Below are 25,243 nucleotides of genomic sequence, written 5' to 3'. Positions count from 1 at the left end.
CTCTGTCTGGTGAGCGCATGCGCCCTATAGCAAAAACCTCTCCAAAGGAAAAAAAAAAAGGAAAAAAAAAGTTTATTTCTGTCTTTCCTGAGCAAGAGAGACTGAGCGATATCACTCCCAATAGGTCTTCAGACCACAGTCCACCCCTGGCTTCAGCCAGCCCCAGACCATGGATACACACATGCCCAGAGTGTGTTCAGAGAGCTCTCGGGGTATAGGGAGATGCTAATCCAGAATCTTCCCATGTGGGTCAGCCTCACACAGTATTGCATTACTGCAATGCTTCCATACAGCCGCCTACATCTGTCTTTTGATTAATGTTTACATTATCTTGTCCATTTCTTTTTCTTTCAACCTTTCTGTGTCCTTATGTTTTAAGCGTGTCTTTTAAAAGAGCATAGACTTGAATTCTGATTTTTATTTTTAATTTGCTTTTTATTTGAAGCATTTATTTTTTTATAAATGTGATTACTCACGTTTATCTAAAATACAATAATTCTGTTTCTGTTTTCCTATTTAAGGTTTCTTCTTTTTTAAATTATTTTAAGTTTATTTATTTCTTCCATGAACAAGGAAAAGAAAGTACGTGTAAACACATCTCCTTCCCCAACAGAATCTCAATGATGCGATCCAATCCCATCATTAGCCAGCCCTGAATTATGGGTATGTATGTACCTGGTATGCGAGCCTTATAGGACATTGGGTTTTACTATTGCACCACCGTCTCATATGGCTCTTAAGTTTCTTACCTTTCTTCTTCCTTCTTTTAAGCCATTTGTTCTCAACAGTGGGGTAGAGGGGATAATTGTATATGTGAGAATATGTGGAGATGGTTGTCTATCACAGATGGGAAAGTGGTGCTTCTGGAATCTAATAGATGGGAGACTAGGAATGCTGCTAAACATCAGATAGTGCACAACAGTAAAGAATTTTATGTTCTCAAATGTCAAGAAACTTAGCCTTTTAGCATTCTTTCTGGGAAAAGGCAGACATATATGATTAAGAGCCACACAGTGAATATTTCAGGCTTTTATACTATGTGTAATCTTTGTCATATATTCATATTTTTCCTTGTTCCTACTTCCCTCCCTCCTTCCTTTCCTTTTCATGATTATTACTTTTTAGAACAGTTTTAGGTTCACAGCAGAATTTATTGAAAAGTACGGAGGGTTCCTATATATGCCCGCTGTCCCTACACATGCACACCCACACTCCCCCCGCTAGCATTTCATGCCAGGATGATACATTGATTACAAATTATGAACCTATGCAACATTAGTAGCTAAAGTTCATTGTTTACATTAGGGTTCCTTCAGTATTTTATATGCTATGAGTTTTGACATACATGTATTAACATGCAGCCATCATTAGTACCATACAGAATAGTTTCACTGACCTAAAAAGTCTGTACTCTGCCAGTTCATCCCTCCTTCTTCCCAACCCCTGGCAACCATTGATCTTTTTATTGTCTTTATTGTTTTGTTTTGTCCAGAATGTCAGATAGTTAGAATCATAAAGTATGCAATCTTTTAAGACTGGCTTCTTTTCTTGGTAGTATACATGTAAGCCCTCTCCATGTCTTTTCATAGCTTGATAGCTCATTCTTTTATAGCATTGAATTATATCCCATTGTCTGGATGTATGACAGTTTATTCACTTACAGAAGGACATCTTGATTTCTTCTAAATTTTGGCAGTTAGGAATTAAACTGCTGTAAAGATGCATGTGCAGGGTTTTGTGTGGACATAACTTTGCAACTCATTTGGGTAGATATAACATGGAGCACAATTGCTAGATCTTGTGGTAACCACCAAACTGAATTCCAAACTTAACTGTACCATTTCACATTCTACTAGCAATAAACGGGAGTTCCTTTTGCTCCACATCCTTGTTATCATTTGGTATTGTCAGTGTTATAAATTTTTCCCAGTCTTACAGTTGGGTGGTTATATCTCATTGTGGTTTTAGTTGGTTGTTCTCTAATGATGTAGGACGTTGAACATCTTTTTATATGCTTATTTACCATCTGTGTATGTTCTTCCGTGAAGTGTCAGTTCAGATCTTTGCCCTCTTTTTATTTTATTTTTTATTTTTTTGGAGAGGTTTTTGCTATAGGGTGCGTGTGCTTACCAGAAAGACAGAGAGAGACCGAGAGATAGAAAGCGAGAAATCACCCTCTGGGGGGATGGCCATGCTGCAATCCCTTCTCCTCCATTCTCCTCTTGGGATCTTGTGCATGCATGCACACACGCCCGGTGTGAGTTTAAGCCACCGGGTTTGGGACTCGAACCGCGATTGAGAATCCAGCGACATAGCCAATACACTGACTACTGGTCCCAAGAGTGTCAAATTTTTTGACTGGGTCTTTCTACACTATTCTGAACGCTGTTCTTGGTCTTTCGCTTCTCCATATAAACTTTAGAGTTGGTTTCTGAGGGCTGTTTTGGGTCTTTTTCCTCATCATACAAACTTTTGAGTTAATTGATTGATATCACAAAATAACTTGCTAGAATTTTGACTAGAATTTTTTCGAATTTGTAGATCAAGTTGAGAAGAACTGACATCTTGATAGTATTGAGTCTATCTGTGAAAGTGGAATATATTTCTTCATGTATTTAGTTTTTCTCTGGTTTCTTTCATCAGAGTTTTAGTTTTTCTGCTATATATCTTGTACATATTTTATTAGTTTTATATCATCATTTCCTTTTGGGGAGGTGCTAATGTAAATGGTATTGTGTTTTTAATTTCAAATTCTGTGTGTTTATTACTGGTTTGTAGAAAAACTGTTGACTTTGGTATATTAATTTCATACCTTGCAAACTTGCTATATAATGCTTATTAGTTCCAGGCATTTTTTTTTTTTTTGGTCAGTTCTTTCAGACTTTTTACATAGATGATCATGTCATCTGTGAACAAATAGTTTTATTTTTTTTCTTACTAATTTGTGTACCTTTCATTTCCTCTTCTTGTCTTATTACTGTTAGCCAGACTTCCAGGACAGTGTTGAAAAGCAGTAGTGAGAAGGGTCATTCTTACTTTGTTCCCATTCTTAGTGGAAAAACTTTGAGTTTCTTGCCATTAAATATGATCTTAGCTGCAGGGTTTTTTTTTTTTTTTAAATGTTATTTATTACATTGAGAAAGTTCCCCTTTGTTATTAGTTTACTGAGAGATTCATAGTTTATCATTTGTGGGCATTGGATTATGTTAAATTTTTTCCCTGCATCTACTGATACAGTCATGTGATTTTTCTTTTTTATTTTGTTGTGTGATGAATTATATTAATTGATTTTTAAATGTTGAACCAGGGCTTGCATACTTAGTTGTAATGTTTTTGTTGGATTTTGTTATCAGGATAGTACTACCCACATAGAATGACTTGCTTCTGTCTTTTGAAAGAAGTGGTGAAGAACTGGTATAATTTTTCCTTAAATATTTGATAGAATTCACTGGTAAACCCAGCTGGGTCTAGTGCTTCCTATTTTGGATGGTTGTTAATCATTGATTCAATTTCATGAACAAATAGAGATTTTAGAATATCTGTTTTTACTTATGTGAGCTTTTGTATATTATGTTTTTTAAGTAATTGATCCATTGCATTTAGTTTACTAAATTTGTGAGAATATAGTCATTTATAGCATTCCTTTATTATCTTTTTAATTTCCATGGGATCAGTATTGAGTCTCCTTTTCCATTTCTGATATTATTAATAGTAATTTGTGTTCTATTCCTCTCTCTCTTTTTTAAAATTAGTCTTGCTAAAGACCTATTGCTTTTATTTATCATTAAAAAGAACCAACAGTAGGTGTGGTAAAGGTGCTAAATTCCCACATGGCTATATGCAGTTTGAGTCCTGGACCTGGTGGCTTGAGAATCATGTTGGGCCCTGTGTGTGTGTGTGTGTGTGTGTGTGTGTGTGTATGTGTGTGTGTGCGTGTATGCCCAAAATCCCAGGAGAGGAATGGAGGAGAATGGATTGTGGTGTGGCCATTCCCCCAGGGGGTGATTTCTCAGTTTATATCTTTGTCTCTCTCCTGAGAGTGCAAAAACCTTAAAAACAAAACAAAACTTTAGGTTTTATTGATTTTTTTTCCCCTTATAGATTTCATATTTTTAATTTCATCTATTTCTGTTAGAAATTTCATTTCTTTTGCTTTTGAATTTGATTTGCTTTCTTTTTCTACTTTACTGAGGTAGAAGTTTAGATGATTAATTTTGGATCTTTTTTCCTAATATGTTCATTCAAAGCTATACATTTCTTTCAAAGTACCACTTTTGCTACATCCCACAAATTTTGATAATATTTTTGTTTTCATTTAGCTCAAAATATTTTAAAATTTTCTTGTGATTTTGTTTTCCCTTCAATCTATGTGTTATTTAGAAGTGTATTGTTTAATATCCATGTGTTTGAGGATTTTTCTAGTTATCTTTCTACTGTTTTCAGTTTAATTCATTTGTGGTCTGAGAGCAGTCATTGTATAACTTCTGTTAGTCTAAATTTGTCAGGGTGTATTTTTGACTCATAATGTGGTTTATATTGGTTAATGTCCCATGTGAGCTTGAGAAAAATGTGTACTTTGTTGTTGGATGAAATGGCATATAAATGTCTGTTATATCCAGTTGATGGTATTGTTGAGTTCAACTTTGTACTTGCTGATTTTCTGCCTGATGGATCTGTCCATTTCTAATAGCAGGGTATAGCATTTCCAGCTGTAATAGTGGATTCATCTGTTTTTCCTTGCAGTTCTATTAGTTTCTGCCTCTTGATGACCTGTTGTTAGGCACATATTAAGAATTGCTGTGTCTTCTTGGAAAATTAATCTCTTTATTATTATATAATGCCCCTCTTATCCTTGATAACTCTCTTTGCTCTGAATTATGTTCTGTTCAAAATAGTCTTAGTCTGTTCAGGCTCCTATAACAAAAATACAGATTGAGTGGCTTACAAAAACAGAAACTTACTTGTCATCACTCTGGAATCTGGCAAGTCCAATATCAAGGTGTTGACAGATTGTGTATCTGGTGTGGTCTCACCCCCTTTATTCATAGATGACTGTCGTTTTACTTTCTGTTCACGTGGCAGAAGGATGAATGGAGCTTTCTTGGGCCACTTTCTTTCTTTCTTTTTTTTTATTAGGCAGGACAAGATTTATTCTCATTTTACAGATATGAAAACAAATTCAGAGGTCAAGTGCTCTACTGTTCCAGGTCTCAAGTCCATAGTGACCTGGCTGAAATAGACCTGAAGACTCCTGACTTCAATAACTCAACACCTTACAGTCAGTCTTCTCTAGTAATGGCAGAGCTGCCTCTCAAAATAGATACGTAAAGAAAAAGTGAGTCTCATTTTCTGACAATCAGAAAGTAAACACTCACCAGGTTCTATGTGTATAGCATTATCAGTCAAAAGCCTGTGATTAGAAACATAAAACCATGGTCTGGACTGGAGTGGGAGGACACAAAATGGATGCCAACATTTCTGTCAATTGCCGCTGGTTTGAGTTCTGCACTAAGTGCTTACTCTGTCCCAGAACTGTAAGATAAGTAAGGGTAAGGGATAAGACAGACAGACAAGGATTCTGCCCTGTGGAGCTCCCACTCTAGTGGGTTAGTTGACAGTCTAGAAGGATGGGGTTGAAGGTGCTACTCATGGGATCCAGCAGAAGTTGCAGATTTCAGAGGAGCTGGTAGTTGGCTGCTTATTAAAAAAAGAAAAAATTAGGCACTGGATGGACCACATAAAACACAAATGTGGGTCAGATACATTTTCCCGGCCTCCCATGGCAGCTTCTTGGGCCACTTTCTAAGAGTACTAGTCCTATTCATGAGGGGATAACCTAATCACCTTCCAAAGTCCCTGTGCCCTAATACTTTCACCTTTGTAGTTAGGCTTTCAGCAAACTTTTTTGGGGTGGGGGAACACAGATATTTAGTTGATGGAAGTTATTAGTGTAACTACTCTTTCCTTTGATTAGTATTAGCATAGTTTATCTCTACCCATTTACTTTTAATCTGTGAGCCTTTATATTTAATGTGAGTTCTTGTAAGCACCATATTTATTGGTTTTTGTTTTGGATCCATTCTGACAATGTCTTTTCTTTCTTCTTTGGTAAGGTTTTGCCAAAGAGTATGTTAGCTCACAGGACAGAGACAGAGAGAGGGAAGGTGAGAAATCCCCTTCAGGGGGATGGCCCTACTGCAGTTCCTTCTCCATTCTCCTCTCAGGATTTTGGGCACACATGCAAGTGTACCTGGTGTGATTCTCAAGCCACTGCTTCCCAGACTCAAGCTGCCATTGGCCATGTGGGAATCCAGTGCCTTAACCACCACACACACCACTTGCTGGCCCTGACAATCTGTCTTTTAACCAGTGTATTTAGACCATGTCATTCAAAGTGGTCATTGATATTGTTGGATTAATATCACCTTATTTGTTACTCTTTTCTATTTCTTGCCCATATTCTTTTTTTTAAAAAATATTTGTTTAATTAATTAATTCATTCATTCATTCATTTATTTTAATTTGAGCAGAGAGAGACATAGAGAGAAAGAAAGAGAGGGCGGGAAAGTGAGAAAGCAAGCCACCAGGTCCGGGACTTGAACCGTGGTCAGCCCTGTGGGAGTGTCCAGCGCCTTAACCACCATGCCACCTGTTGTTGGTCCCTGCCCTTTTTCTTTGTTCCTATTTTTGTCTTCCTTTTTTTTCTCTGCCTTTTGCGTGTATTTAAGTTCCTTGTTTTTATTTTTTTTGAAAAAAATGGGCACCCTCAATGGGGTCTTGCCACTCCGCAATCCTCCACTGCCCCTGCATCCTCCCCATCCCCGCCCATCCTCCAGTTAGCCAGGTTCATGGACATACTTGTGAGTGTCCCTGGTGTGTTCAGATCAACTCAGAATCCAAATGTGGGGCTTCCCTGGGCTTTAGCATTGTGCAGAAGCACCTTGCTATCCTCCCCATCATGGCTGGGCCCTTTTTGTGTTTTTAATGAAATGTTTTATATAATGTCATATTCTCTACTTTCTTAGCATATCAGTTATTCTTTTTAATGGTTTTTAGTGGAAACTTAAGATTGTCTTAGAGTTTGCAGTGTATGTTTACAACTAATCTTAAATCTACTATCAAATAACATTATATTGCTACACACACACACACACACACACACACACACACACACACACACACAGGCCCTCCATTTCTACAGATTGAGCCATGGATAAAAGAAAAACTTTAAGGACCAGCAGATGGCATAATGGTTACGCCACTGGACTCTCACATAGTCGACCACAGTGCAAGTCTTAGACCTGGCGGCTGAAAACTCATGCCAGGCACATGTTTGTGTGTGCCCAAAATCCTGAGAAGAGAATGGAAGAAAAGGGCTTGCAGTGTGGCTATCCCCCTGGCAGGTGATTTCTCACTTTCTGCCTCTCTCTCTCGTCTCTCCAGTGAGCGTATGTGCCCTATACCAAAAATCTTTCTACCAAAAAATAAATAAATAAAAAGGCAACAATAAAATTGATACAAATAAAAATACAGTGTAACAAGATTTATATATTATTTACATTGAACTAGGTATTATAAGTAATTAGAGATTATTAAAATATAGGGGAGGATGTGTGTAGGTTGTGTATAGATATTGTACATATATAAAAATTACATTTTATATACTTGAGCATCTGTGGACTTTGTTTTCCTTGGGAGTTCTGGAACTAGTTGCCCATAGATGCCAAGGGATGACTCTACTGTGTGTGTGTGTGTGTGTGTTACATATAGTATGTACACATATACTTAGATGTTATTTCATCCCTCTTGTCTAAATTTGGCAGCTAGTTCCACAAGTTCTGCCTTTGTATAGGTTATGTGTTTTTCAACAGGGTCTTGCCATACTGTAGTTCTCCTGCCCTAGCCTCCCAGTTAGGTTGGATTAAAAGCATGCACCACTGTGTCCAACCTGTTTAGGTTGATCTGGAAACCAAATCTAGACCTCCCATGCAGCCTCAGCCTTCTGTGGTAGTGTTCTACCACCGGCACCATTGGCTAGGCACTATGTGTGCTGTATTCTCTTTCTTCTTTCCTTTTGGGATTTTGTTTGTTTGAATGATATTTTTTGTTTATGTTCTTTATCTCTTCCCTAATTTTCTGTATTTTTCTTCTTCATTTTCCTTAATCTTGGATATATTTTTTTAACTTATGTTCCTGGTTTTTTTGTTTGTTTGTTTGTTTGTTTGTTTGTTTTTTTAGTTTTTTGCCATAAGAAATGTGCACTTACCAGAGGGGTGGGAAGGAGTGAGAAATCACCCCCCCCCCCTGTGGGGGGGGATGGCTATGCCCCAGTTCCTTCTCCCTCATTATCCTCTCAGGATTTTGGGCATGCATGCACATGTGCCTGGCATGATTTTCAAATGCCTGGGTCCAGGGCTCCAACTGCAGTTGGCCATATGGGAGTCTAGCATCTTCACCACCATGCCACCTGTGGGCCCCTTTCAGTTCTTTCTTAATCTGTGTCTAATCTGAGTTGCTTTATCCTTCATTGAACTCTTAATTTTGGTGATTATATTTTTTTCTGTTTTACAGTTTTTGTTTTTGTTTTTATGGTTTCCCATGATCTGACAACATTCTCAACCTTATTTGCTATCCCCTGAAGGACAATAATATTGAACAATTTCTTTTTAGAATATGTGTTTGATAAGTCTTGAGAGTTATCTTGTCTGAAACCCTTGTTTATTATCATTTCTTGTAGCTTTAATTCACATTGCCATGTCTTCTCATGGACTTAATTGTTGTTTATTTTGCTATATATTTATCTGCAAAATTGTTTTTAATAGCAGTTTAAGGCCTAGTCTCATGTTTTTCTTCTGAATTGTCTATTTCTTTTTTTTTTTTAGAATTATTTAATTTTATTCATTCATTTATTTTAATTCCATGAGAGAGCGATACAGAGAGAGAAAGAAAGGGAAAGTGAGAAAGCAAGCCACCAGGACCGGGACTTGAACCATGGTCGGCCATGTGAGAGTGTCCAGCGTCGTATGTCCACACCACCTGCTGGTCCCCCATGAATTGTCTATTTCTAAGAGGCAGTCTTTAAAGGCTTTACCCAGGGTGGGCAGGTGGCATGATGGTTAAGGTGCTGGACTCCCACATGACTGACTGTAGTTCAAGTCCTGAACCTGGTGGCTTGCTTTCTCATGTTCTCTCTCTTTTCTCTTTCTCTCTGTCTCTCTGGTGAACACATGTGCCCTAAAACAGATTAAACAATAATAATAAATAAAATTAAATAATTCTTTAAAAAGTAAAATAAAACCTTTACCCGAAATGAGAGGTGTTCACCAGAACTTCTCTACATGGGAACTGGAACTGGAGATGAAGTAATGGTAGTCGTGACCAAGGAAGGGATGTCTTGAAATTGAAGTCCTGGAAAGTTCTTCTAGATTCCCCAAAAGGGAAAGGAAAGAGATATATAATTTTAACTTTATTTTTCAAAAATGTTTCAGTCTTAGTGAATTTTATTTCCATAGGGACTTAACTCCTATTACATAGTGAGAGTCAGCAGTCAAATTCACTTTACTGTTGTCTTAATTGAAATAAAAAAGAAATCTTCTATTCACTGGTAGTGGTATTAGAGTAGTTTTGTTTTTGTTTTTTTCTTTAATTCAGTTTAGACTTTCAGCTAATTAAAATTAAGACTGTAATACTTTCTATTGGTGTTATTAAGAAGTATGAGATAGGTTTGTTTTGTGTTTCTGTCTCTTAAAAAAATAATTTGGGTCAGAGTAGACTCAAAGTTGCATGACAGTTTCATGGTCCACTTCATTAATTCTAGGGAAAATTGTGTATTCTTGGCAGGTTAATTTTCTGGTAGCTGCTACAAATGGTGTACTTTGTATTTACAAAGGTTAAATCCTAGTACACATTAACCTAAGAGTTAAGAGCAATGTGTCATTGAAGAACTTTCTCTCCTCTATTAAAATAAAATGTCACCGGAAACCAAAGTAACAAGTTTTAGAGATCCTTTTATGTAACAGGTAGGCATTGTACTAATTTATCAGAGATTATATATTTCAAACAAGACTATGTAATTTAATGGTTGGTTTGCATAGGCCAAACATCTTTTCTTGTAGTGAGAAACGTAATTAGTGATAACCTGTGACTAAGGGAGAATGCTATCAGAAAAATGCATCTATATATGTATGTATAATGGCTAGAGAAAGATTAATGAAGTTAAAGGGGGCAGAACTATTGAAATTTTTATTCTTGTTTAAAAGAACAGTATTTTGTTTTTTTACTTCTAGATGCAATAAACATTTACTTCCTTTCATTCTGGGTCACTGTTTTTAGGATAGATGAGATTGATTTACTTTTCTATTCTTAGCATAGTGCATGCTACAGGAGATGATCAATATTTAGGTGTTGACTGATTTCTCATCTGAATCTGCATCCTGAGGGTAGTTTGCCTTGTGTCAAAAAAGATCCTTTGTGGCATTAATCACATAGTTCCTTGCTGAAGGTCATTTTTGTGAAGACTATGATTTTCCCAGCTACTTACCAAATTCCAGATGGCGTTTTCTGTGATTTAGGAGTATGGATTTTGTATCAGAATCCACCCTTAATGTTTATCACAGTAGCTTTAGGAAACATGTCTCTGTGGTTTGTCAATCCAGCAGTAGCTAAACTGGAAAAGCCCTTACTTCTAGTCTAAATAAGTTAATATTGAAGATATGACCTTGATGGTCACAGAATCTTTGCATGGAAGTAAAGACAGTTTGTTGTGATCCAGTTTTATTCTTGCGTTTTATTTTGTGAACAATTGAAAGTGTGGAAATAGGGTTTTGTTATAAAAATAATAGTAGATGGAGCCAGCCACACGACATGGTGGATAAGGCATCTGAGCCCCACATGGCCTACTGTGCAGTTCAAGTCCCAGACTTGGCAGCTTGGTGTGTGTGTGCCCCAAATCCCGAGAGGAGAGTGGAGAAGTTCTTGTAGTGTGGTCATCGCACCTGGAGGGTGCTTCTCACTTTCTCCTATCTCTGCATTCCCCAACCCCCCTGGCTTCAGGAGTGCATGTGCCCCATAGCAAACTTAAAAATGATAGAATAGTAAGTGATAGAAATGTGTAAGGAAGCAGAACTTCCCCAATCACTAATTAATTGTATTTCTCTGTGTAGGCATAATTTGGCCTCCTGAGATTCTGCCTCAGCAAGAAAGAAGTAGGAAATACTCTTGGAAAGAAACCTGAAGCAAGAAGAAAGCCAGAACTTATTTTTACATGGTTGTCAGCTCACTTACCGATATGGACACTTTTGCCAACATTTTTCCTCCAGGTGGAGACAGTGGCCTCACAAGTTCTCAGTCTGAGTTTCAGAAAATGTTAATTGATGAGAGGTTACGATGTGAACATCATAAAACCAATTATCAGACTCTGAAAGCTGAACACACAAGGTACATTGCTTATAGATAGGGACTTGGTTAAAAACGTTGTTGTAGCTGTCTTAGCTGAATGTTGCTCTGGAACATGCAGTATAATTTTGTTATACTGAATGCATTTAAAACTTCAAATTCAGTAAAATTTTTACTTTAAAATTATTTTTTCAAAATGAAGTATGGTATCAAATGGGCTGTAAATTCATAACTCTTATTTTGAAAGTAGTGAAACATATAAGATTCAATATATCCAGATATATAAATGTTTTTCTCCTCCCTCAAAAAAAAATTGCTTTCAGAAACTATAGTGTTCATAATTAAATGAAACTATAAAGAAAAGGTATTTGCAAGTTTAACGGAATATATGGTATTGATCTTGTTTTTCTCTAGTGTTAGTTGACTTTACATAAAGTAATGCAATTAGAATACACTTAAAATTTAATTATTATTTTTTTTAAACAGATTGCAGGATGAGTACATAAAGTCACAAAATGAACTCAAGCGCCTGTTAAATGAAAAGCAAACTCACCAGGAAAAATTTCAGCTGCTGCTTGAAGATCTAAAAGGGGAATTATTAGAGAAAACTAAATTGTTAGAAGAAATAAAGCTGCAGGTGAGAAAATATATTTGAGTTAGTATAAGAGTAGTCAGATGTTTAGTAGAAGTAAGTTTCAGTAATTATGGTACATTCTCTCTATATCCTTAATAATTATTATGACAATATCTCTAGGTGGTATAATTTAATCTTCTTTCATATATTCTAGAATGTTAGCTAACCTTTAGGTAGACATGAAACTTGTCTTATGTAAATTATTATTATATTACCCATTCTGACTGAAATAATATTTTGCTCTTTAGAATAATTAGGATGGCCAGTTGTAATTCAGAATAATTAGGGAGAACTCAGTTTGAATTTATTAAAAACTCAGAATTAAGGAATATTTTTAAAAGAAAGATCTATTAATTTCTGTATCCATATCATAACTGAAACTAAGCTAGGATAGTTAAAATAACTACTAGGAGTTTCATAAAAAAACGATATATGCATGTCAGTTATATGTGCATTGTAAAGTCAGTGGGTTTCTAAGCAAAAGATAGTTGGTACTGAAGTACTAAACTACAGTATCTGTAGATACTTTGCACATGCATATTATTTGTTTTCATTTGCCTGGAAAGGACAAAGCTAACCATAATTTCAAAAAACACAAACTGTGCATTTCTGCCTAAGAATGTGCTTGGTACAATTAATAAGGTATTAGTGGGACCAGCAGTTGGTGTAATGGCTATGTCGCTGGACTCCCATTTAGTCAACCGTGGTTTGAGTCCTGGGCTCAGTGGCTTAAACTCATGCCGGGCACATGTGCGTGCGTGCCCAAGAACCCAAGAGGAGAATGGAGGAGAAGGGATTGTAGCATGGTCATCTCCCCTGGGGGGTGATTTCTCGCTTTCTGTCTCTCTGTCTCTCTCTGTCTTTCTGGCAAGCACATGCGTCCTATAGCAAAAACCTCTCCAAAAAAAATGGTATTAGTAATTCTGGAATCATATGTTCATAAAATGAGAAGGCATCTTTGAAGTTATGTAGTCTGACATATTACCCAACTCATAGATTTTCCTTGACAGCACCTTTGGAAGTTTTTAATTCAGTAGTTCTTGAAATCTTCCATGGTTGAGAAATCTTTTTTTTTTTTTTTTCCTTTTTTTGGAGAGGCGTTCGCTATAGGACGCGTGCACTTGCCAGAAAGACAGAGACAGAGAGACAGAAAGTGAGAAATCAACCCCTCAGGGGGGATGGCCATTCCTCAATCTCTGTTCTCCTCTTGGGATCTTGGGCACGCACACACACACGCCTGGTGTGAGTTTAAGCTGCCGGGTCCAGGACTTGAACCACGGTTGACAATGTGGGAATCCAGCTACATAGCCATTACGCTAATTGCTGGTCCTGGGAAATCTTCTAAATTGGGATTAGAACCTTCATTATGCTATTTCATTTCTAAGTATTTAGGACACTTAAACAGATGTGGGTTCAAAAAGGAAATATAATTTAAACCTATGTAATCAGATTTAATTTATTTTGCAAAAATTGATAGGCTTATGTGAATGGCAGGTGCTGAACCTGAGGTATTTGAGGTATTCCCTAGGCATTGTAAATTTAATTACAGTTGCCCTTTGAATCTTTGGGTTCCTCATCCGTAGATTCGACCAGCTATGTATAGAAAATATTTGAGTGGTCTGCGGGTGGCATGTTGGATAAAGGTGCTGGACCTCCACATGGTGAACTGTGGTTCAAGTACTGGACCTGGTGGCTTCCTTTCTCACTTTCTCTCTCTCTGGTAAAATTAAAAAATAGTAATAATAAACAAAGTTAAAGTAAAATAATTCTTTAAAAAATATTTGGAAGAAAAATTGGTTGTGTATGTACTGAACATGTTCAAACTTTTTTCCTTATCATTATTTCCTAAACAATACCATTTAACAGCTATCTAGACAACATTTATGTTGTATTACGTATTATGCTTTGTAGATGACTGTTTGTTTCACAACTTTAAGGTTTATGGCAACCTTAAATCTGTTGGTGCCATTTTTCTAATACTAAGTGTTCACTTTGTGTGTCTGTCAAATTTTATGGTAGTTCTCAATAATTTCACAACATATGTATGTTGATTTTTAGGCATAATGCTATTGTATACTGACTAGACTACTGTGAAATGTAAACAACTTTTAAATGTACTGGGAAACAAAAAAAAAGTGTGTGACTTGCTTTATTGTACTGCTCTGTTACAGTGGTATAGAACTGAACCTGCAGTATCTCTTGAGTTATACCTGTATAAGTAATCTAGAGATGATTTAAAGGATATAGAAGAATGTGCATAGGTTACATGCAAACGCTATGTCATTGTATATAAGGAATTTGTGAATCCATGGATTTTGGTATCACAGGGGTCCTGGAACCCATCCCTTGCAGATACTAATGCAGTGATGAATGAAAACTACTACGGCTCTGCCCATATAGAACTTACATAACTATTTAGTAACTTGAGGGATTACATGAAAGGATGGAGCCTAGATTCCTTTTGATTACCAGAGTAAAAACCAGCCTCTTATGGGGGCAGCAAGTGGCATAGTGGTTAAGGCACTGGACTCCTACGTGCATGACCACAATTTGAGTCCCAGACATGGCAGCTTGAAAATCACTCCAGGCATGTGTGTTTGCATTCCCACAATCTCAGGAGAAGAATGAAGAAGGGGTGGCCATCCTCTTTGAGGGGTGGTTTCTCACTTTCCTTCTTACTGTCTCTCCTTGGCAAGTGCACACTCCCTATGACAAAAACCTGAAAAAAAAAATCAAACAAAAAACCCCCAGCTTTTTATAATTGAAACTAAGTCTGAAGAATTCTCAAACTATCACACCTTTATTTTGCTTGCCTTAGAAAATAACTAGAGTATGAGCCACTGTATCCAACAGGATAACCTTAACTGCCAAAATAGTTATTCCTAATGTTAATAATAATCATCATCATCGTAATAATAATTAGTGACTGCTTTTACCTCATGGTTTTCGCTTTTTGGTTTTGAAGTTTCTTTAATGAGAGAAAATAGAGAGGGGGGGAGCAACCTCAACAGTGTCTTCCCACCACAATCCACCCTCAGCCCAGCATGTCTGGATCACAGGCATGCACATATGTGCCTGGCATGTACAGAAATGTATGCCTGGTGTGTACAGAGAGAGAGACTTTAAGCCGTGAATCTGAGACCTTCCCATGTGGGTCCAGTTGCATCACTACTTGGCCACTGTCTGGCCTTCTTTATCTTATTTTAATACAATTTTTGACATCTCTCAGAGCCTAGCATTGGAATTCTCAAAGTATTGTTTCAGATCATGGTTCTGTTTATATAGTGATTATTGTAAAATTAGCTACACTGTGAAACCATCTGTGAAATTCAGTTACATTGTCTTAATTAGAAGAAAGGCTTTGAAATTTGTAGAATTCTTGATTTTAATATTTGTAATTTCATATGTAGAATTTTTTTGTTTTTCTCCATGTTAGGTATTAACTCCACAAAAGTTAGAATTGTTAAGAGCCCAGATACAACAAGAACTAGAAACTCCCATGAAAGAGCGTTTTCGAAATCTGGATGAAGTAAGTAACTTGTGTATAACTATGTATTTATCCTCATGTAACCGTGAAAGTTCTGATGAAAAGCTTCATTCCCTACTGAAAAACTCTTCAGTTTGCACTCAGAGTTCTCATGGTGCTCTCTACGGTGTCATGGGGTTGCATTTCACTACCACCTCTCTGACCTCCTTTTTTCCATCCACACTGGCCTCTTGATATTTTCATGCCATTCCAGAAATGCTGTACTTCAAGAGTCTTTGCTCCAGTGTTAGGTCTGTCTTGAATGCTCTTCTTCCACATACCTCTTGTCTAACTTGATGTTTTGTAAGTCTTTGCTAAAATGCCACTTTTAAAATGAGACATACTTTGTCCCTTAACCTCCTAATTAACTTGTCTTTTCTATCTGATTAGACCTTTGGATCCTCCTGTTATGCTCTGTTTTTTAATTGATTCTCTAGTATATATTACCTTTTAATATACTGTATAATTTCTTTATTGTGCTTATCTTTTATTTTACCACTTCTAGAATAGAAGTTGCATTGTTATATTCCAAGTTCCCATAACAGTTTCTGGATATAATAGGTGTTCAACAAAAGAGTGAATTTCATGCAACCTCAGAAAAATTTGTAACAATTTTACTTCAGGTTGGGACTAGTCTCCTTTTATGAAGTGCTGGGTATAATATGACTTTAATAAAAGGGACTGGAAAAGGCTGCAGATATGTTAGGTTTTGTGCAAAACATTTTATATATGTGACCTTATTTAACAGATATACTGAGTCTTTTGTGTATGATTATTATCTTCTTCAAAATGGATTCCTTTGGAAAGTTGTAGTCTAATTATGCTGCCATTGCACAAAAGATGTTGTGGAATTCTATTAATTAATTATGGGAGTGAGGAAGAGAGTATGGGAAAGGAGAGGAAAGAAGGAGAGGGAGAGAAAGGGTCATTTTTTGATTGTGTGTTGCCTGTCACAGTCCTCTTGCCCTAACCTCCCAGTGAGCTAGGATCACAGGCTCAGAGCTGGCCTGTTTAGGTTGGGCATGGATTCAAACCTGGGCTTCCTCTGTGGCCCCACCCACCACATAGCAGTTCCCTACCACTTGTGCCACTGTGACCAGGCCTGGAATCCTCTTTTATATTGGCTTACAGGCTTGATAAAATTATTTTTTACTCAAAAGATACTCCTTGTGGTAAAACATTATGGTTTAGGAGTATATTTAAATTTTAGACATCTTATTTCTGAAAATAAGTTGAGGCTGGCCCCATAGTCTAGTAGTTAAAGGAGGTAGATCCCAAATATCTGACTGCAGTTTGAATGCTGGTCCTGGAGGCTTAAGAAAGATGCCAGCTGTATATGTGCACATGCCCCAAATCCCAACAGGATGGAGACATGGAAGAGAGGGGCTTGACTGCAGCATGACAGTGCTCCACTGGGGGTGTCTTTGCACCCCCTGTCCGTTTCTCTCTGGCAAGTGCATGTAGCTCTGGAAATTTAAAAACAAAACAAAACAAAAACAAAACATTAATTGTAGATGGTAAACTTAAGTAAAGTGTTGTGTTTTTGTTTTTTTAAGTATATCTCTAATAAAATCATGAAACCTGTATTTTGGAATTGGAAGCTTGCTTAGAAATCTTTCAACTAAAGATTTATGGTGAGCTAAGTATTTTAAAAGACATGATTTCCTCGTTATCTAATTTTCTTGATGCATGTTGAAACAGTGTCTCCTGCACCTTTTTGCTCTATTGCCCAAGTTCTTTGTTGAGTATTCAGAATGCCAGCAGCCTTTATAGAGTGTTAGAAAACAGGATGAAAGCACCACAGGGAATTAAATGTGTTCCTGTTAGTCAGTAGAGATGATGTTACGTATATTCTTCAAGCTGGTGCATTGAATTGAACTATCATTGTAATATTTGATTGAACCTTAACTTACTGTACTAAATAGTCAAATAATCTTTTATCTACTTTGAATTTAACTTGTCTGAGTTTTAGAGAGGTATTTTATACTTTATTATACATTTTAAAACTGTATTTTGAAAAATATGCTGTATTCTTAAATATTTTATAAGCCCAGAAAAGCTATATAGTGTTATGTATACGGTGTCATGCTATACAGTATTATGATAGTAAGTGAAGAAATGACATTAATTAAATGGTAATTTGCTTTACTGGTATCTTTCTCAGAGTGTGCTAATTCTGTATGTAGGATTCTTGTCATGAGGACTTTTCCAAGGTTCATTTATATTTCTTTTAAATTTATTTTTTACATGTAGATGGCTCCCAATAATTTAAAAGTATACTTGCAAAAGTGATTTTTAGTGTAGGTATAAATTTAATTTATAAATTTGCATTAAGTTTCAATCTCTTTAATTTAGGAAGTGGAAAAATATAGAGCTGAATATAATAAGCTTCGCTATGAACATACATTTCTTAAATCGGAATTTGAACACCAGAAAGAAGAGTTTGCACGGATTTTAGAAGAAGAAAAAATAAAATATGAATCAGAGGTGAGCAATGATTATACTAATGTATTTGTTATTTTGTTTAGTCAATAAAATTGTATGGATGTATACAAGTAAATCCCATATTAGAGTTGATTGAATACTTAAGTATTATTAATTAATGATGAAGTCTTTGTCATGATATTCATCTGCTTTTGTATCAACATTTTTCTTATAAATATTTTGTTTCAGTCATTAGATTTTGCTGTCTTTTTTTTTTGCTTGTTTTGCCCTGTCAGTGGTGGAGATAGACAACTTTAGGGATTTCCATCACACGGTGTCTGTTACTTCCTATAGCTGTAAAAACAGACTTCTCTTTGCAAATATAGTTTCTATGATTCTTTACTTAGCACTATCTCTCTACTTTTTAGACCCAAGTCAAATCAGGAAAGCTCCAGACATCAATGCATGTCCTTGTCTCCATTAGTATAAAAGCTTTATTGCTTAGTATGTACTCCTCACCTTCAGGTATACTCTCTTCTTCGTGATGCCTGCACCTGCAACATTCTGCACCTATGCTTGCACTCCTCCTCCCTCCTCCATTGCTTTCGGCAGCCGTTCTACTCATTTCCTGGGTTTTCTCCTAGTTGTACCAAAGTGGGGTTTCTGGTTTATTTTCCTCATGTTGTTTTTTGGACAGTTTTCCAGGATGGATAAAATACCAATTTTTTCTTGCCATATTTATAAAAAGTAACTTGGTGTCTATAGTTACATGATATGATCTGATGGAAAAACCATCACATGTTTTTTGCATTGTTTTATTGCATTTTTTATTTGGAATTAAAATACACTCACCTTTCTTTACCATTTATTAAATATTTGTAGTTTTAAAACATCTACAAAAAATGAAAACTGTGCAGTATGAACCAAACTCACTTATTCTTATCAGTGAGCAAATTGTTCTGTGAGGGTTCCATATATTTTCTCTTAATTTAAAAAAAAAATTTTTTTTTTACCATAGGGCATGTGCACTGGCCAGAGAGAGAGAAAAAATGAGAGGGATAGTGAAAAATCATCCTCCAGGAGGGATGGCCACATCGCAGTTGCTTCTCCATTTTCCTCCTGAGATTTCGGGCATGCATATATGTACACCTGAGGTGGGGTGAGTTTCAACACATCAGGTCTGAGATTTAAACCATGGTCAGGCATTTGGTGGTCCAGTGCCTTAACCACCACACCATGTTCTGATTACATTTTTAAGAAGCTGTATGAGCTTTGAATCCTTTGAGTTCATTAATAATATAGGACCAGAAAAATACAGTTTTATATATTAATTTTTTAACAGTTTTAAATACTTTATTCACTATTACTTCTATTTTCTTATAATAAGATGGGCAGGACTGTCTTATTTTCTCCATTAAAAATGAGGAAACTTGGGGTCAGGAGATGGCATAGCTGCCCTATGGCCGACTGTGGATCAAGTCTCAGACCTGGTGGCTTAAAACTCATGCTGGGCATATGTGTGAGCATGTCAAAGATCCTGGGAGAACAATAGAGGCGAAAGGATTGCAGCATGGCCATCCCCCCTGAGGGGTGATTTCTCACTTACCCTATCACTGTCTGTTTCTTACCTCATTCTCCTGTAAGTGCGTGCTCCCTAAGGCAAAGAAACCTCTTAAAAACAAAAATGAGTAAACTAAGGTGTAGGTTGAGTGAGCTGCCCAAAATCTATTGTTGAGAGGTCAATCTATATTACAAGTCGTTATAAAAATTTTCAATCATAATTATTGACAAGACTTAAAAAAAAACTACATGTAAAAATGTTCTTGTGGGGACTAGCAGTTAGCGTAATGGCTATGTCGCTGAACTCCCATGTAGCCGACCGTGGTTCGAGTCCCGGACCTGGTGGCTTAAATTCATGCTAGGCATGGGTGCATACATGCCCAAGATCCTAAGAGGAGAATGGAGGAGAAGGGATTGCGGCATGACCATCTTCCCTGGGGGGTTATTTCTCGTTTTCTGTTTTTCTCTGTCTTTCTGGTGAGTACATGTACCTTATAGCGAAAACCTCTACAAAAAAAATAAAAATGTTCTTGTGGCAATAGGAATGATAAAGATGTCCAACCTAAAATAGAGATTTAGTAAGGTTTACTGAATCAGTGCTTTATTTTATACTTTGCTTTTAAAATATAATGATAAGGAACAGCCCATGGCTTTTTAGCTTAGGGAGTTGGATCCCACATGGCCAACTGCATGTTATGACTCCTAGACCCAGTGGCTTGAAAAACATACTGGGAGCATGTGTGTACACATGCAAAACTTCAGAGGAGGGAGAAATGGAGATGGGATTCCAGCGTCATCATGCCCATGAGGAGGGGTGCTTTCTCCCTCTCCTCTCTGGCAAGTGTACATGCTTTCTGGCAAATTAAAAAATATTCATCTAATGAGATTTATCTGATAATGATTATTTGTATTCTCTAGTTTCTTAGTTTTATTGCTATTTTTAAAGAATAAAACTTGTATCTAAAATCTGATGACTAATCTATTTTTTCACCCATGAAAAGAACAAAAACTAGTCATTAAAAATTTTAGGGGAAGGACCAGCAGTTAGCATAATGGCTATGTCACTGGACTCCCATGTAGTCCACCGTGGTTCGTGTCCCAGACCCAGTCGCCTAAAATTCAGACCGGGTGTGCGTGCATGCCCAAGATCCCAAGAGGAGAATGGAGGAGAAGGGATTGCTGCGTGACCATCCCCCCGGGGGGTGATTTCTCACTTTCTGTCTCTCTGTCTCTCTGTCTGGTGAGTGCATGTGCCCTATAGCAAAAATCTCTTCCAAAAAAAAAAAAAATTTAGGGAGTGGGACCAGCAGATGGTGTAATGGTTACGTTTCTGGACTTCCACATAGTTATGAAGTAGCAATACAAGTAGGTTGAGCATCCCTAAGCAGAATATTCAAAATGCTCCCAAATCAGAAACTTTTAAAATGCTGACATGATGTCACAAGTGGAAAATTGCATACCTGACGTTATATACAGGTCACAGTCAAAACACTACAGTACAAAAATATCATATAAAATTACCTTCAGGCTATGTGTATAAGGAATGTTTATGTAACAAATGAATATTGTGTTCAGACTCGAGTCCCATCCCTAAGATATTTCATTATGTATGAACAAATATCCCAAAATTTGAAATCTAGAATATTTCTCGCTCCAAGAATTTCTGATAAAGAATACTCAGCCTACATTCTTTAGTGGATACTTGGGGATTTGCCTTCGTTCCATTATTAATTTTAGTATTCCAATTTTAATATACAAAAACAGTAAAACCTGGTGAGATGATTGTAGAACATGAAACAGTCACTCTAGTTTCAAATATAGTTTATAGAAAAAACATATATTGGGTCGTCAGAAAAGTCATGATGCATTATGTTTAAAAACTAACACATTAGTTTAAAAACTAATCCTAACTTCACCAAGTCTACTGTTATACCATTTTCTAATTTTACTATTTTAAACTAGTATAAAATATGTGAATTCATGTTATAAAAATAATTGGATTTTCTTGTATTAAATGTTCACACAACACTTATACATTTTTACTTTTACAGATAAAAGTTTTTAGGGGAATACTTTAGAAAGATTTTTTTTTTCAGTTTTTCCCCGAAAAGGACTCCAGTAATTTACATTCCTTTTATGATGTTCTTAACTGAAAGTAGTTTATAAATCAATCTATGAAAACAGATATTGTCGTGTTATGTAAAAGATAAGTTCCTACCTTTTTAAATATATTCCTCATTAACTGTAGGAGCATATTAAGTCTGGGTCTTCATACAGATGACATGGTGAAGTTGCATATATAGTTAAGAGTCAGAAGTGAGGCTATTGTGTTTTGTTTTGGCTAAAACTACACTAATTTATTATCTTACAGTTTTAGAGGTATCATCTTTTTAAAATAATTTATTATAATTTATTATAATTTTTAATATTACATTTAATCACATATATCTTTTTTTATTTTTGGAGAGGTTTTCACTATAGGGCACGTATGCTCGCCAGACAGACAGAGAGAGGCATAGAGACAGAAAGCGAGAAATCATCCACCAGAGGGGATGGTCACGCCGCAATCCCTTCTCCTCCATTCTCCTCTCAGGATCTTGGGCACACACGCACATGCGCCCGGCGTGAGTTTTAAGCCACTGGGTCTGGGACACGAACCGCGGTCGACTATGTGGGAGTCCAGCGACATAGCCATTACGCTAACTGCTGGTTCCCATTAATCACATATATCTTTACAGTGTATTACATTTCTTTTTCCAGCATGATTACCATGCATTTCAGTCAAGACAAAGACATTACTATCCACATCATCATCATCAAATAGCTTTTCATAATTTTTTTTCAGATTATTATTATTATTTATTTTCATTATTTTTTTTAAAACATTCAATCACTATGTATCATTTGGTTTGTAAAGAGAATTTACCGAACATGAAATACTTCTCAGACCAGTCCAGTTAAGGCTATTCTGTTTTCATTAAGTTTCTTGGACTCTAGTTTTATATTATTCTAAAAACAGTAACAAATATTGCAGAGAATTATTGTAGGTATGGGTGATTATATTGATTCAATGAAGGAAGAGTAATTCATATTAAGATCTCAAGAGAGATGGGGCAAGGAATACTGTATCATATGAAAAACCATCAAAATATCAGCACATTATAACAAGTCACTGAGGTTCTTCTGTTATGCTCATTATACTGCTTAGTTCTTCCTTGGCTTTTCATGGGTCAGGTGAGAAGCCAAATTTCCTATCACAAAAGGAAAGCATTCCTGAAGACCGAAAATGCAATATGTGTAAACACATACACATACATATATACCATGGTACATTTGCCATGGTGCATTCTGAGGTTCTAATCTGGAGTGTTGCTTTAGTCCAGATGATTTTTTTATGGTTTTGTTATCTAAAATATCCCAGGTTTTCTGACCTGCTCCCTTCCCATATTGCTCTGAACATTATAGGCAAGAGTCTCCCAAATTAAAATGGAGTTGCCTCATAGTAGGGATTTGTTGGGACTGATTTTGACAGATTTTAGAAAGGCTCAGTGAAGTTTTGCTCATTAAAGATTATTGTGCTAGAAATATATTTAGAATATCTAAAAAACCAAATTTGCACATGTAATGTATCAGAATTCTTTTTTTTTTAGTTTTGACAATGGGCATGTGCACTTCCTAGAGAGAAAGTGAGAAAGCACCACCCCACTGCCTACCCCAGGAGGGTCATGCTGCAATCCATTCTCCAACATTTCTCCCTCCCTTGACAATTTTGGGTATATATGCATATGCACTCAGTTTGTTTCTTAAGGACAGCAGGGTTGGCCATCTGAGATCCAGCTGCCTTAACCACCATGCCATGGGCTAGCCTTTAAAAATGTTTTACATGTTCATTTACTGCAACTCTGGAAACCAACTTGACTTCTATGTATAATAGTGTTATTTATAAAATGGTGTTATTAATAATGCCTATCCTATGGATTTGTGAGTATTTAATTAGAATATGTAAAGTACTTAGACACTTACATAGTACATAGTACTCTTAAGTAGTTCAGGAGCATCTTTCTTTACAGTGTCAGCCCTCTCTACCTCCGTTCACTGGCAGCACTCTGATTGCTCAGCATTAAGGTTCTATCTCCCCTGGCTGTTTGTTTATTTTTATTTAATTGCCACAGGCATGTGGGCTCACCAGAGAGAGAATGGAGGAACAATCATGGGGAGAAAGCACCCCTCAGTGGCATTGTGGTCATACCACAACCCCTTTTTCTCCATTTTCCATCCTGTTGAGTTTTCTAGCATGCATGCACATGCACATACACATGGCATGTATTTCAAGCTACCAGGGCTGTGATTCAAACCAGGGTGACTCATGAGGGTTCTGGCTTCTTTGACCAGTAGGACACTGGGCTGGCCCTCTTCTGGCTCTTTTTAGTAATTACAGTTGGCTTTCTTTTACTACCTCCGTGATCAAGGTAACTCTTGTGGCTTGAGAAAGGTATTTGTTTCATTATGTCTATTCTCTTTTGTTCAGTTCACATGGAATCATTTTAAAGATGTCTAGTGTCACCTTATTTACCAATAATTCCTGTATCTCATCCCCTATTTTCTTGTGAATACATCTGGGTCAAGTATGTAGTTCTTAGAACCACTTTCCCCATGACTGTTTTTCCTCTTAAAAGGAGAAAACTAAGAGTAAAAGGAAAGGAGGTGGTAACTCAAAATTACATTTAAATATGAGCTTTAAAATATGTAAAATGATAAACTTCTTAGTGTAAATAAATTGTTTTGCATAAAATGTTCTATCATTCATTTAGGAAAAATCAATTATAGTATATAAAAGGAAAAAAGGGAAATTTACACTAGTATAACAGTTTTTGTGTTACTTTTTTTAATATAAAAAGTTAATCTAGGGAACCAGCAGTTAGCGTAATGGCTATGTCGCTGGACTCCCACGTAGTCGACTGCAGTTCGTGTCCCGGACCCGGTGGCTTAAAACTCACGCCGGGATGGGAACCAGCAGTTAGCGTAATGGCTATGTCGCTGGACTCCCACGTAGTCGACCGCAGTTCGTGTCCTGGACTCGGTGGCTTAAAACTCACGCTGGGCGCGTGTGCGTGCGTGCCCAAGATCCCGAGAGGAGAATGGAGGAGAAGGGATTGCGGCGTGACCATCCCCCCTGGGGGGTTGATTTCTCGCTTTCTGTCTCTATGTCTCTCTCTGTCTGTCTGGCGAGCGCACACGCCCTACAGTGAAAATCTCTCCAAAAAAAAAAAAAAAAAGTTAATCTAATGACTCAAAAAGAAAGATCTGGGAACTTGAAACTTCATATGCAAAATTTAGCTGTAATGCCTAACTAGCAGATCATTAATAGTATTACTACAATTAGTACCTGACAGTATTAATCATAATACTAGTTAATATAATAAACATAGCAGATATGTGTGTGTATGTGTGTATGTGTGTAAGACTGTGTTAGACACCATGGAAAGGGACAAGAGTCCTTGTTATTGTGCAGGTGATGTCTTTATCTGGCTTTCATGTAAGAATAATGCTGTACACACACACACACACACGCACACACACACACACACACACACACACACGTATATATAAATCTTTTTTATTTTAATTTGTGGAAGGGCATGTGTGCTTGCCAAAGAGAGGAAAGAGGGAGAAAGTACCCTCTATGAGGATGGTCATCACACAAT

At 36.7% G+C, this 25,243-nt stretch overlaps 1 protein-coding gene across 1 annotated transcript in view; it reads left to right on the top strand.

Annotated features, from left to right (window-relative positions):
- The window catches only part of LOC102483267 (centrosomal protein of 83 kDa), an 84,101-nt gene that overhangs the window by 34,305 nt on the left and 24,553 nt on the right, over positions 1 to 25,243 (top strand). The window contains exons 2-5 of the mRNA XM_027774340.1: positions 11,163 to 11,436; positions 11,881 to 12,031; positions 15,465 to 15,557; positions 17,910 to 18,041. Coding sequence (XP_027630141.1) covers positions 11,264 to 11,436; positions 11,881 to 12,031; positions 15,465 to 15,557; positions 17,910 to 18,041 — 549 coding nt within the window. The 5' untranslated portion in view covers positions 11,163 to 11,263. The remainder of the gene's footprint in view (positions 1 to 11,162; positions 11,437 to 11,880; positions 12,032 to 15,464; positions 15,558 to 17,909; positions 18,042 to 25,243) is intronic.

The sequence above is a fragment of the Tupaia chinensis genome, unplaced genomic scaffold, assembly GCF_000334495.1.
Source record: "Tupaia chinensis unplaced genomic scaffold, TupChi_1.0 Scaffold000423_1, whole genome shotgun sequence".
NCBI classification, from domain to species: domain Eukaryota; kingdom Metazoa; phylum Chordata; class Mammalia; order Scandentia; family Tupaiidae; genus Tupaia; species Tupaia belangeri.
Note: the sequence above shows the minus strand (reverse complement) of the source record. Positions and strands in the feature narration are given on the sequence as shown.